The following is a 13,118-nucleotide window of genomic DNA, read 5'->3' as shown; positions in this document are numbered from 1 at the left end:
TCAGGTCCTGACCTCAGGCCCTGACCTCAGGCCCTGACCTCAGGTCCTGACCTCAGGCCCTGACCTCAGGTCCTGACCTCAGGCCCTGACCTCAGGCCCTGACCTCAGGCCCTGACCAGGTCCTGACCTCAGGTCCTGACCTCAGGTCCTGACCTCAGGCCCTGACCTCAGGCCCTGACCTCAGGCCCTGACCTCAGGTCCTGACCTCAGGCCCTGACCTCAGGTCCTGACCTCAGGCCCTGACCTCAGGCCCTGACCTCAGGCCCTGACCAGGTCCTGACCTCAGGTCCTGACCTCAGGTCCTGACCTCAGGCCCTGACCTCAGGCCCTGACCTCAGGCCCTGACCTCAGGACCTGACCTCAGTTCCTGACCTCAGTTCCTGACCTCAGGACCTGACCTCAGGTCCTGACCTCAGGCCCTGACCTCAGGTCCTGACCTCAGGCCCTGACCTCAGGCCCTGACCTCAGGCCCTGACCAGGTCCTGACCTCAGGTCCTGACCTCAGGTCCTGACCTCAGGCCCTGACCTCAGGCCCTGACCTCAGGTCCTGACCTCAGGCCCTGACCTCAGGCCCTGACCAGGTCCTGACCTCAGGTCCTGACCTCAGGCCCTGACCTCAGGCCCTGACCAGGTCCTGACCTCAGGTCCTGACCTCAGGTCCTGACCTCAGGCCCTGACCTCAGGTCCTGACCTCAGGTCCTGACCTCAGGCCCTGACCTCAGGCCCTGACCTCAGGCCCTGACCTCAGGACCTGAGGTCAGGACCTGACCTCAGTTCCTGACCTCAGGACCTGACCTCAGGTCCTGACCTCAGGACCTGACCTCAGGTCCTGACCTCAGCTGACATGTAGGGTAGATTTCTGCTGCTGCTGCAGGCAGTTAGAAGAAAAACCTTTCCAGTGATTTTACATTTTGACACATCACTCTCAAACTTTTTCTTTTCTTACACAACCTTTAATTTGTACTCTTTTTTTTTCTTTTTAAGAGAAATGTGCCATTTTCAAATTACCATCTATGGCCCAGTCCTAATATTCACACTGCACCCTACGCCCTCTATGAAGTGTGTACTCAAGGTGAACAAGAGTTCAAGTATGTAGATGACTTTGCTTTCCAAAGTCATTGCTGGAGATATTTGGCTGCTCAAATGTGTTTTCTTATAACTTGTTGAATACAGAACCAAATTCAGTGTATTTACACATGCTCAGTACAGTGAAACAAGAAGGATTTCAACACTTTACATTTGAAAACTGTTTTTTTACGACGGCTTGCTCTATGAACATTGTCCTATATTTCCAATGGCAACTTTTTATTGTATGATGGTTTTATCAAAAATACACATTAAAATGTACTAACATTCAGTTTAATGCTATTACTCAGCTAACTATAATTACATATTCAGCTATTACTCAAAAAGAGCCATCTCTGCTTATGAATGGCTATAGAGACAAAAATGTAATAAATTCATAAGGACCACTAACATCAGTTTTCTTCGCCTCTACTTGAGAAGAAAACATTTGTTTAAAATCATAATATCTCTAAAGAAAATAAGAACCAAAATAACTTTTCCACTCTCAAAAAAATAAGAAATTCAAAATGATGTAAGAAGTTTTCCGTTTAATAACTTTCTGCAAACGACATTCAAAATAAATATCAATTCTTGCACGTTTTGAGACAACTCATGTTTTTAAAGTGCAACTTCATTAATGTTTTTATAAGGTTTCCAAAACTTTGTACAAGAAATTAAATCCGCTTCTAAGTTTTGATAGAATGAAATTCCGTCTTCAAGAGTTAAATTATTTTAACATTTAATCCAGTGGCTAAGATTTTTTTTCACAAATGCGGCTTTCTAAAGCTGACCTATACTTTTAACATTTTCTAAGTGAAATAATTTATTTAAGGAAGTGCTGGCAACAACAAAATGCCTGATCTTCATACCAATAGTTTAGTTTAAGATTTGAAATTCCTCTTGCATTTGTGACATTTGTTTTACTTTCCTCACACTTTGTGTGACTGCTCTATTTTTTTTCTGCTCATGTCAAACTTTTTTAGTACTGATGTGTGCCTTATCATACTATTTTCTTTGAATTTTCAAAAAAAAAAGAAAAAAAAAAAACATTTCCACCTTTTAATTTAAAACGATACATGCAGCAATGAATTGTGGGGAATATACTTTGCCGAAGTCCACGAGAAGGTACCTGAGCCCAGCAGATAGATGTCTGTCTGCTTGACTTTTTGTTAAAACACTCCTGAATGACCAGTAAACTGATGATTTTAAAAATCTGATCACGCATGCTGATATTTGTATATATACATAAATCTGAAGCTGTAAACAGTTAAAAAAAACGTCATAACTTGCGATGAGGTTATATTTTGATTGATTTATGCCTGTGACATCTGGCCGTTGGAACCGTTGAGGGAGTTCGAGGCTCTGTGGTTACAGGACTGCAGGCCTTGAACGCTCATCGCTCTAAACTCTCGCATGTAGATGAGAAAACGGACTGAAATATGACCAAAGAGGCAACTTTTAAAAATATTCGTAACATTATCATGTTAACCATGCAAGTCCTAAAACGGTGGGTTTTATGTCGCAGATGAATTGAAATAAATACAATTTTGACAACTTTATTGAGTTATACGAGTCAAACGTTTTACAGTCTCTGATGAATATTTTCTCCACTCATGGTTTGCAATTCCTCGCTTTTTCTTTTAACACCATAATAGCTTAACGCATAACAAAACAGAGGCCCATTATGTAGAACATTTTATATCACCCTTAACTGTCCAGTCTATTAATATAGGAGAGGATGCATTTTAATTTCTGAGCCTCATTATCTGCATCCCCCGTCAATTGTCATATTGATATGAAACTTATACCAGTAGCTCATAGAACAAATGTGATTATGTAGAAAAAGTTATTTAATTCTTAATTCTTTATTTCTCCAAGTTAGCAGGGGGATGCATTTTTTGGCAAAGCAAATTATTAGCTTGCCGATAGTTGCATGCCCAGTCTATTATCCCCAAATATTATCCTATCGATATGAAACGTATACCAGTGGCTCACAGAACACGTGTGATTATGTAGAAAAGCTTACATCTTTCTTAACTCTCTATTTGTCTGAGTTAGCAGGGGATGCATATTTTGGCACAGCAAATTATTAACCTGTCAATAATTCACCTTTTGAACTGAAAAACTGCCCTGTTTTTCAGTTCAAAAGGTATCGTACAGATATGAAAGTATACAAATCGCTCAGAGGATATGTGTCATTATGTAGAAAATTTCATGCAACACATTACCATCCAATATTTTCACACTGCAGGTCATGCATTTTCTGGCAATGGACATTTGGAGGCCGACGATGACCTTCCTCGCCTGGCGTCACTGGACTTTTTGATCATATGCTATCATTATGTCACAACAAATGGTAACACAACAAAAATTATTCATAAAGAACTAACTTTACTCATGTTAAGAAAATAAATTTAAAATATGCTAGTTTTAAAACTTAACATGTCTTGATTGAAATAGCCTAATTGTAGTTTTAAAATTAATAACTTATTCTGGCCTATTGACCTTTATTTTACCTGTAGTTACAGCAGATCGTTTAAGATTCTCTGATCTGCCCTTTGTCTGAGTGGCAAACCATCAGGAGAAGTTCCAGCTTCACACTGATCTGTGAAAAGCCATAAAACAGCAGGAGTTCAGGAGAGTCTCTGCTTCCAACAAATGGCCTTAAATCTGGAAGCAGATTGCTTCCAAGATCTGGCTTTGGAGAGGGTCAGAGACAGCTCCTGGTTGGACCAGCAAAGATACGCCTTATTTGAATAAATGAAAGACAAGAATACGCCTTTACTATAAAACTTTCCACACAGAGTAACAAATCAGATTTGCGCTTGCAGTTCTCCAAAGACGTCTTTGCTGTCTGTCTTTTTTCCTTTTCTCAGGTAAATTCATGTGTTGTTTGTGCTCTGAGGTTTCTGATGTTTTATGATGAGCTTTTCTGGTGACAGTGTTCATCTGTCTTGAATAAATGCTGATTATTGTGAGGCTGTCGTCTCTGTGTGATCTCAGTCCTTGCGCACAACATTTTCTGAATCCGGGCATAGAGAGGATATAACGAGTCAAAAGGGTTAATAAGTTTTAGAATGTTTCCTCTCTTAATACTCAAATCTAACTCTTAAGTAATACACATTCAACAATCTGTCAGCTGGGGGTTCTTGGCACAATGCAGGCACTTGTTGCGGCTTTTGTAGGCAATCTGAAAATGACATACATACGTACGTCATGGGGAAGTTGCACTTCAATGAACTGCTTTCATAATAAACATTTACCAAACAAAGAGAAGCATAGTGTTATTCATGACCAAATCTGAATATAGGCTTCATTTCATCACAACTCATCTGTTGTAATGCTTCAGCAATGAATTGTAAAGCTTAGCAATAGAATATGCATTTTTGCTAGATGAGAAAAAAAGAAAAACAATCCATTGTACTGTTTTTATTTCATTACTGTGCAAATATTTATTAGAAAGCAGAATAATCCAAAGCAGTTCAAAAATCACAGTTGAACATTTCCTCTCAGCATGCCTCAGGCTTCCAGGAAAATGTTTAAGAAGTCTTCTGTGGCACCTTGACTGTCACCTGAAACAAGCAGAACATTTCATCTTTCACTCTTCCTGGAAAACACCAGCCCCTTGTTCTACGCTTTGCTTCATGCAGAGGCTGTGAACTGTGAAACCAGTAGATCAGATTTGACCCAATCTTGATTGGTAACAATCGGCTGTGACTTATGTAATGTGACAGCTCATCTATGAGCTCTACAAGTTGTTTGAGTGCATGTCAAATGGTGCTCTATAAAATTAATATTTCTCTGGTTATATTACATTGCTTCAGTAAGGTTAAATGCATTCTTGTTTTATTGAATTTTAGTGGAGATCTGCTGCTGCAGAAAGCAAGTCTCAGGCCGATTTATGTTTTCACATCCACCTAAATAATGTGTAGTCGCGCCACTGATTGGGACTCTAAGAATGAAGACTGAAAGAATGACCCCTCAGATAGACTTATTGGATCAAGATCAAGAGATTTTTTATTAATAAGACTAAGATTTTTATTTCTCAGGTAGCTGATGAATTGCTACAGTTAATGGTTCACCATTTATACGTCTATTAGCTCTCTACCAATTGGTCAAACCGTTGCTTTATTTCTAAGATTCCTCCCCTCCGCACCTTTTCTGCTCCAACCACCGCCAGGCCAATTCAGACTTGATGCCCTCATTATTAGCTTTCAGGATGTGATGTGCATGTTGGGTAATTACCGTTTTAACTTCTGTGTAGGCCTCCAGTCCATACTCTCCCAACTCTCTGCCATTACCTGAGGCTTTGTAGCCTCCAAATGGAGCTTGGGAAGCAAACACGTTGTAACAGTTTATCCTGCAGAGAAAGAGGGAAAACAAAAGTCATTTTAGATGCATACAGCTGCAGTAAAGTAATTCCACCCCTTTTCACCTACATTTAGCAGCAAATTGAAGGAATTTCTGAGGAGTTCCATTTTACAATGTAATTTTTGTTTGCCAAAATATGTTAGCATGTACCAGTGCATTCAGACTGAGCTCTGGACTTTGACTGGGCTATTGAAATTGATTTGTTTGACATCAAAGACTTGCTGTGTTTGGTGTCATTGTTCTGTTGATGACCAAGTTCACCTGACGGCCTCCGACTGGACAAGTTATCAAAAACAGTTAACCTATAAATAATCTATAACCTATAAACCTTTAAATGGACTATTATCCCTTTCAAATTGGTGACCAACACAAACTATTTGTCTACATTTAATGCGGTTTCCCTTTCATGTCGCATCACTAAAGATTAAAACATAAATGAAATTTTACAGCAACACCTGGTTTGCACTGTAACAACAACAGAATCATTAAGAAAAACCTGATGAACAACCTGGACAAAAGTTATGGGGCCTGTAACTTAATATTTTGTTGATCAACCTTTGGAGGTAATCCCTGGATTAAAGGATTTCTGTACCTGTCCACAGATATTCTGGTCCAATCTTGGTGAACAAACTGTTCCAATCATCTCAGGTGTGAAGGGTGCCTTCTCCAGATGAGAGTAAACTATGTTCTTCTCTTGATCTGCTTCATTTTTGCGTCTGTGAACATAGAGCTGATGTGCCTTGCCAAGAAGCTCCAGTTTTGTCGGATCTGCCTGATGGACATTTTCCCAGAAGCTTTGTGGTTTGTCAACATGTATTGTGGAAAATTTCACCCTCACTATTTTATGCGTTGTTTTCCTCCTTGGTCATCTCTCATGACGTTTACTTTGGCTCAAACAATGATAAAAAACCTGATGTGTCCGATCTTACTCTAACGTACCTTGACCTTGGAGTTTGCCTTTCATTTCTTTGAAGGTTGTTCTGGGCTCTTTGGTCACCATTCATTTTATCCTTCTCTTCAGTTTTCCTCTCACAACCAGGGAGGTTAGCAGCAGTCTAGTGGCCCTCTACCTTCTGGACAATCTCTGCAGCTGTAGTCAGAAGAGCATCAAGCTGCTTGGAGACGCTCTGATAGTCATTACCTTTAACTTGCTGCTCTATGATGATCTTTCTAATCTCCTAGGACAACCCTCTCCCTCACTTCCTGTGGTCCATGTTCAGTGTGTAACACACCAAGTCACCAAACAGCACAGGGACAACTGATCACCATTTAAATAGGGCGACTGACTGATTATAACCTAGAAAACATCTGGAATGCTTAGTGGTCATGCCTTAGTTTAACATGTCTCTGTGGTCTAATCATTCTCAATCTTTTCTAGAGGTACCATCATTTTTGTCCATTAGTTGTTGTTTTTTAATGATTCTGTTGAACCACAATTCAAAAGCTATGTCTGAATTTTATTGGTTCATTTTCAGTATATTTTATTTCATTACCTTTTGTTAGTTTAGTTATTTCAGTGACTTTTGTGGGTTTTTCATTCATTAACAGAGAATGAATGAGTTTTTGTATGTAAACTTTGTCTACATACAAATCACACTTTGTAGCTGGCCTTCTTTTTGATTGATAACATTTTTTTATAAACACCATCTGATTGGCAACAACTTCAGGTGTGAAGTTGTTGCCAACTTCACACCTGAAGTGTGTGAAGTTGGCCAACCTTAAATTAATAATTTAACCTTATCTAAGGTTGGCTTAGATAAGGTTGACTTATCTAAGCCAACCTTAAATTAATAATTTAAGGTTGGCTTAGATAAGTCTTAAGAAAAGGCCACATACCAGACTGTGCCAGCCCGGAGCCCACTGGACACAAAGTTCGCTTTGTCAATGTCAGTTGTGAAAACTGAAGCTGCAAGTCCATATTTGGTGTCGTTGGCTCTGGTTATAACCTCCTCCAGTGTTTTAAATTTAAATATCTGCATCACTGGACCAAAAATCTAGAAAAAAAAAACAGAAGTAAACGTTCACCCAGGCATCATAACATAGCCTCAATGAGCTATGTGGGTGCATGGGTGTGGATGGATGATGCTTAACATTGTGGGGGGAAAAAACTTCAGTTAAACATCCCACAATCCTGCACTGCATTATGATCCCATCAAACTTATACCATATGACTAAGCCAACCAACCCACTCCCCCCTCCTGAAACGCATATCCAAACAGGAACAAGATGGAAATAAACACTGGTTAATGTCGACCCAGTTTTAATTAGTGGACTGGTACAGATACGTTGACTAATACAGAGTTTGATGCAGAAACATCATTCATCCCTTGTTCCCTAAATCATTGAAGATCAGTGGCTCTCATCACAAGTGGTGTAGCAGTTAAGAGAGTAGGGAGACACAAAGAGGATGTGATTATATCCAAGTGGAGGTGGAGTCCAGACAAAGCCCACACGTCCACCTCACAGCCCAGTGGAAGGAACATGTGGCCAGTCATGTTTGATCTGCTCGAGTTAACTGCCACTATTTTTTACAAAGAATATAATGGAAATGTTGACTGTTTGTTAATCAGTAGAGAAGCTAATGTTTGTAGTATAAATTAGAATCTACATGTTCTCTATTCAGTGCTATTAAATCTAGAATTCTTAAATTTGAAGATCTGGTGGAATTTAAAATTGCTCAAATTATGTTTAAGGCATCAAATAAACTGTTACCTGAGCTCATACAGAACATGTTTTTTGTAAAAAAAAAAAAAAAAAAAGGAGGATATAGCTTAAGGGGTTGCTCAAACCTAAGGTATACACACAAGAAAGAGCTTTTGTATTTCAATTCATGGTGTAAAATTATGGAACAAGTTAAATGAGGAGTTAAAACAAAGTCAAAATCTAATACAATCTAAAATGAAATATAAGGTGGTCATAGAAATATGGATGAGCATTAGCACAAATGTGTAATATGTGTCTTATGTATTCCTTGTTCATGTGTGTTATACTTCTATCATGTTTGAAATAAATAAATAAATAAATAAATAAATAAATAAATAAATAAATAAATAAATAAATAAATAAATAAATGCTTCTCCTTTTAAAGGAGGCAGAACTGGTGAAAGAGGTTAGAGTAACACTTTCACCACTAGTGGCAGGGCTTGAAAATACAACCGTTTGCCTCGTCATGCATGTCTAAGCAGACCATGGAGATCTCAGAAAACATACAAGTCTGGAGGAAAAACCCAAAGCATAGTACACCGTCTAGCCAACCATCCACACCACTCTACCTCCTCCCTGGCAATGATCATGCTGTCCTGGACATCTCCAAACACTGTAGGCTGGATGAAGTAGCCTCTGTCTGCAGCCACTCCTCCTCCACACATCAGCTTGGCACCTTCTCTCTTCCCACTGCTGATGTAGCCCAGAATCTTGTTGAACTGCTCCTGATCTACCTGGAAACATCACATAAGGATCAGCATGTCAAGTCCATACTAAAGTTAGTCAACTTCAAAAGACCCTGAATGTACCGAAAAAGGTCACTGTGACCTTGGTGAACATTTTGGGGAAAACCCAATCTGATCCGGATAGACGGGATCCATCCCACTTTGGATGCAGCAGCTCTTTTCTAGGAATCTGGTTAAACAATGACAATTCCGGTTCCAGACCAAGAAAGAGTCTCCGTTTAACAAACCTCTTTACAGCTTCTGAACATGTTAGCAGCTACAGTTCAGGTTTAACATTGAATTCCTAGTTTTCCTCATTCTGGCTGAAACTTGTTTGCTGTTTTTTATCCTCTATCAGGCCCTTACTCTCAATTTTTACATCATATCTCATTATCTGATCAAGTGGCAAATACTGATAAGATCATAATAGTGGAGATTTTAATATGCATATACTGAGGGTGATAGCCTAAGGATAGCCTTCAACTCCATCTTAGACTCAGTTGGCTTTACTCAAAAAAGTCCAACTCACTCTTTTCGTCATGCTCAATGCGATATATTAGCACAAGGTCTAATTTAAGAAATGACATTTCCCCGTTAGTAAAGTTATTTATTTCAATAAATAGCATTTATTTTTTTATTAAAGTTATTTATTTCAAAACACATACATAACCAAACAAGACAAAAAAAACTAAACAACCAGGTCACTGCATATCAAATAAACAATATAATAAAAGTTTCACAGAAGATTTACATATACAAATATCCTTGATGGCAGAAGCAACAACCAAATTAAACATAAGTAGTCATTCATCAGTGTTTTCCAAAATAACAGTTTATTAAAGGAATTTCGTTGTTCCAGTGTTGCAGGAGAGAAAACAGCTCCAGGATTTCTTTAAGTTTTGTATCTCGTTATTTAGCTTGGCCAGCATTTGTTCAAATGACACATGAACATTAATTCCAACCAGCTCTAAACATTTGTAATAGATGTAGATTTCCAGTCGGAGGATTGTTCTGGCAGCCGTCATCATCCCCAGCCCATCACCTTGATTTGGTGTTTTGATTGGACCCCTGGCAGCGTGACATCACGTGCACAAGATCCCGCCCACGTCTACATTGGAAGGTAAAAAGTTGCTGGCTGACAATGACTACTTTTAGTTTTAGCTGATATATTTATTTAAATAAAGGACGCAGTGCTTTGCTACTAATTGTTAACACTAGACAACTAGATAACAAGGTCAGGAAAAAGTTAGTAGTATAGAAATATATATTTATATATGGAACAAAGTGGGCGAGGTAAGCTCCCACTACATGGCTCGACCAAAGGGTGCGTTCACACCAAATGGGTTTTGAGTGTCAGGCACATCTGGTTTACTTTTAAAGTAGGGTTGCCACCTTTCAGAAATAAAAAGAAGGGACGCCCACCACGGCACGTGTTGCCCTACTGTCATGGGGTGGGATGGCCGCTGCAGTGATATATAATATTTTATGGCAATGTTTTTGTTTTTAAAAAGTGATCCAATAGAGCAATCGTTCATGCATAGAGTACTCCAAAATTGTACTCCAATCAGAGCATATCTTAAACATGTTTAATTAAGTTGCATTAGTATAAGTTGTATAAGTTGTCCTTCTGTGTAATGCATTTGGTAAACTGTTCAAGGACTGAGTAACTGATCATAACACCTGACATAATATTCAAAATGTGTCTTCAGACAGGGCTCCAAAAGCATAAGTTATGTGAAAATTCTGGTATTGTAAAGCATATTACCAAAAATATTTATACAAATAAGGAGTTGGATTTGGAGACTGGTTGATTGTCTCTGGCAGCTGAAGAAGGAGCAGCTTATCCTGCTCTCTCTCATCCTGACTGATAACTTTGCCTGTGAATTATTTTTAAAGTCACAATTTTTATGGATTTATACACATTATCGACATCATAACTGGATTACTTCAAACCTAAGGACTGGGAGATTTTCTCACTTTTATTTTTACCTCACTTTTCTTCACCTCCAAGTTGAACTAGGGCAAAATGCCCCCGTCTGACCCCAACGACATTAGCAGTATTCTACAATGACTTCAGTTTTTAGAAATGAAGCTTCAACGGCTGGAGGTGAACTTTGAGATCAACGCTACCTGTGGACATGAAACAACTCTTCCTCAAATCAGCAGAGAGGTCATACCAAGCAGCTCACCCTGGATCGCTCAGGGCGCCAAACCGTAACAAAAGTCTCACACTGCAGATCCCATGAGACGACTAACGGGGAGAACCCCTCACCTGGATGAATCAGCGTGGCCGGCTCTGAGCAGAAACCCACCTTCAACCTCAACACCTGCTCCGCCAAAGAATAGCAAACAAGCAGCTGGAACCAAAACGGCTCCACCGACCCCACTCCCAAGGACAAAGCGACCAGCCCAAGCCTCAAAACATTCCGACTCTGTGGGAATCCCACTGAAAAACAGATTTTCTGCACTTCAGCCTGAGCCTCTGAGTGAAAAGCCACCTTCAAACATCAGCAATGAGGCTAAACCAACGCATCCACCGCACAAAGCTCTGAAGGACAAAGTGACCACCAGGAAAACGAAATAAGAGTGCTTATTGTTGGAGATGAGGCAGTAAATGGAATCAGTCATGTTTGCAATCCCAAGAAAACGAGAGTGGTTTCTTTTCTTGGTGACACTGTATCTGATTTGACCCGCAAAGTCTCTCTCTAACCACTGATCAGCCAAACATGGAGACTTTAGTTGTGCATGTTGGAGCCAATGATCTGGCAAAGCAAAAATCCGAGATTCTGAAAAAGGACTTTAATATTCTTCTGGACACTATGGGAAAATTAAAAACGAAGTTATTTCTCAGTGGTCCAATTCCATCTCCTCAATGGGGAGACGAAAAACATTCCAGGCTGGACATGATAAACAAATGGCTGATTAAAACCTGCTCTGCCAGCTCAGTGACCTTCATCGATAACCTCTGGATCTACAGGCAGAGCTTTCACCTCTTTGGAAGAGGAGGACGCAATCTTAACAAACACGGAATAAGGCTGCTCACTGCAAACATTTTTCATTTTATCAACAAGAACAACAATGTGACCATCGCTTCAGAAGAACAGGCTCAAGGATGTCTGACTAGGATGGAGCCCTCCGCATATCAAGAACAAACTATTCCAATACAAACTGATAAAACATCAACTATGGACAGATCGACTGGTTCCCCTCCTCCTTCCCCCATCCCACATCTTTCCCCCTAGAGAACTAGGGGGAATCTATATTCATGATAGAAGTTACATCTCTCCTTTCGGTTATAATACAATATTTAGTCAAACTTGTTCACGGACACACCGTCTGCTATCAGAGAGCTGCTCAGTACAGAGAATTGTAATTATGAGTTTAATCATAGGGAGCGACAGGAACACGATCATTAATTTATGGTCATTCCGTGCTGCTAGCAGCTCTTTTCTCTGAAGAGCTGACAGTGATAAAGAGAAAGCAGAGAAGATCTGAGATCTGTCATAGATCTGAGTTGTGCCGACAGTGTAAAACACCAGAACTACACAATATTAGCTTGATGTGATGTGAATTTTATTTTTCGTTTGAATTGAAAAAATAATAAAGTTCATAATCTGAGTATTTATCTTTATGATTGGGCCTGGACATTTTATTTATAAGACAAAATAAAATATCTGGATTCATTTAATCCATAAGAACCAGAACCTTGAGGTTCTCCCTGAGTGTCCCTGAAAATCAGCAGAGAAAAAACCGCAGCTGCTGCTGCGCTCCAGATCTTGCGCAACAGCTGAATCTCCCCACTGGACTAGAACCGAACCGAATCACACATTAACCTATTATTGAGAGCAACTGGCCACTTGAAAGTGTTGTAAGATGCCCTTGTGGAGCTCGGGTAACTGTTGTGCTGTTCGTGGCTGTACTCTAATAATCAGACCACATTTAGTTCGTGGCTGCAGCAAGTTCAAGATAACCCACATCTGATCTGAAGCAACTGAGTCAGTGAAGTAGCTATGCTAGTGCGGGTAGCTGCGTATGCTAGCGCGACATCCTCCCCGCATTAGCTGAAGGTTGCAGTAAACCGATATTGTCACATTTAAGCTTTGATCGCTGGTGTTCCCACATATTTTATAGTCTAAAAGCTCTGACAAAAGCCAGTTAGCATTAGGGTAACATGTAAACAAATGGCAGTTCTGGCTTGTGGCGGAAGTCGCGCCCATAATTTACGCAAAGCATCTTGGGGCGTAGGAATAAAGT

At 39.9% G+C, this 13,118-nt stretch overlaps 1 protein-coding gene across 2 annotated transcripts in view; it reads right to left on the bottom strand.

Moving 5' to 3' along the window:
- Window positions 1–4,479: 4,479 nt before the first annotated feature.
- Window positions 4,480–13,118, bottom strand: part of LOC103478788 (aldehyde dehydrogenase 2 family member) — a 38,850-nt gene continuing 30,211 nt past the window's right edge. For both annotated transcript variants that reach the window (XM_081617049.1, XM_081617050.1), the window contains 4 exons: window positions 8,709–8,873; window positions 7,273–7,430; window positions 5,311–5,425; window positions 4,480–4,637 (listed from right to left, as the gene is read on the bottom strand). In XM_081617049.1, coding sequence (XP_081473175.1) covers window positions 4,605–4,637; window positions 5,311–5,425; window positions 7,273–7,430; window positions 8,709–8,873 — 471 coding nt within the window. In that variant the 3' untranslated portion in view covers window positions 4,480–4,604. The remainder of the gene's footprint in view (window positions 4,638–5,310; window positions 5,426–7,272; window positions 7,431–8,708; window positions 8,874–13,118) is intronic.

The sequence above is a fragment of the Poecilia reticulata genome, chromosome 16, assembly GCF_904066995.2.
Source record: "Poecilia reticulata chromosome 16, P_reticulata-male-v2, whole genome shotgun sequence".
NCBI lineage: Eukaryota > Metazoa > Chordata > Actinopteri > Cyprinodontiformes > Poeciliidae > Poecilia > Poecilia reticulata.
The sequence above is the reverse complement of the archived record's forward strand: the minus strand, read 5'-3'. Positions and strand labels throughout refer to the sequence as shown.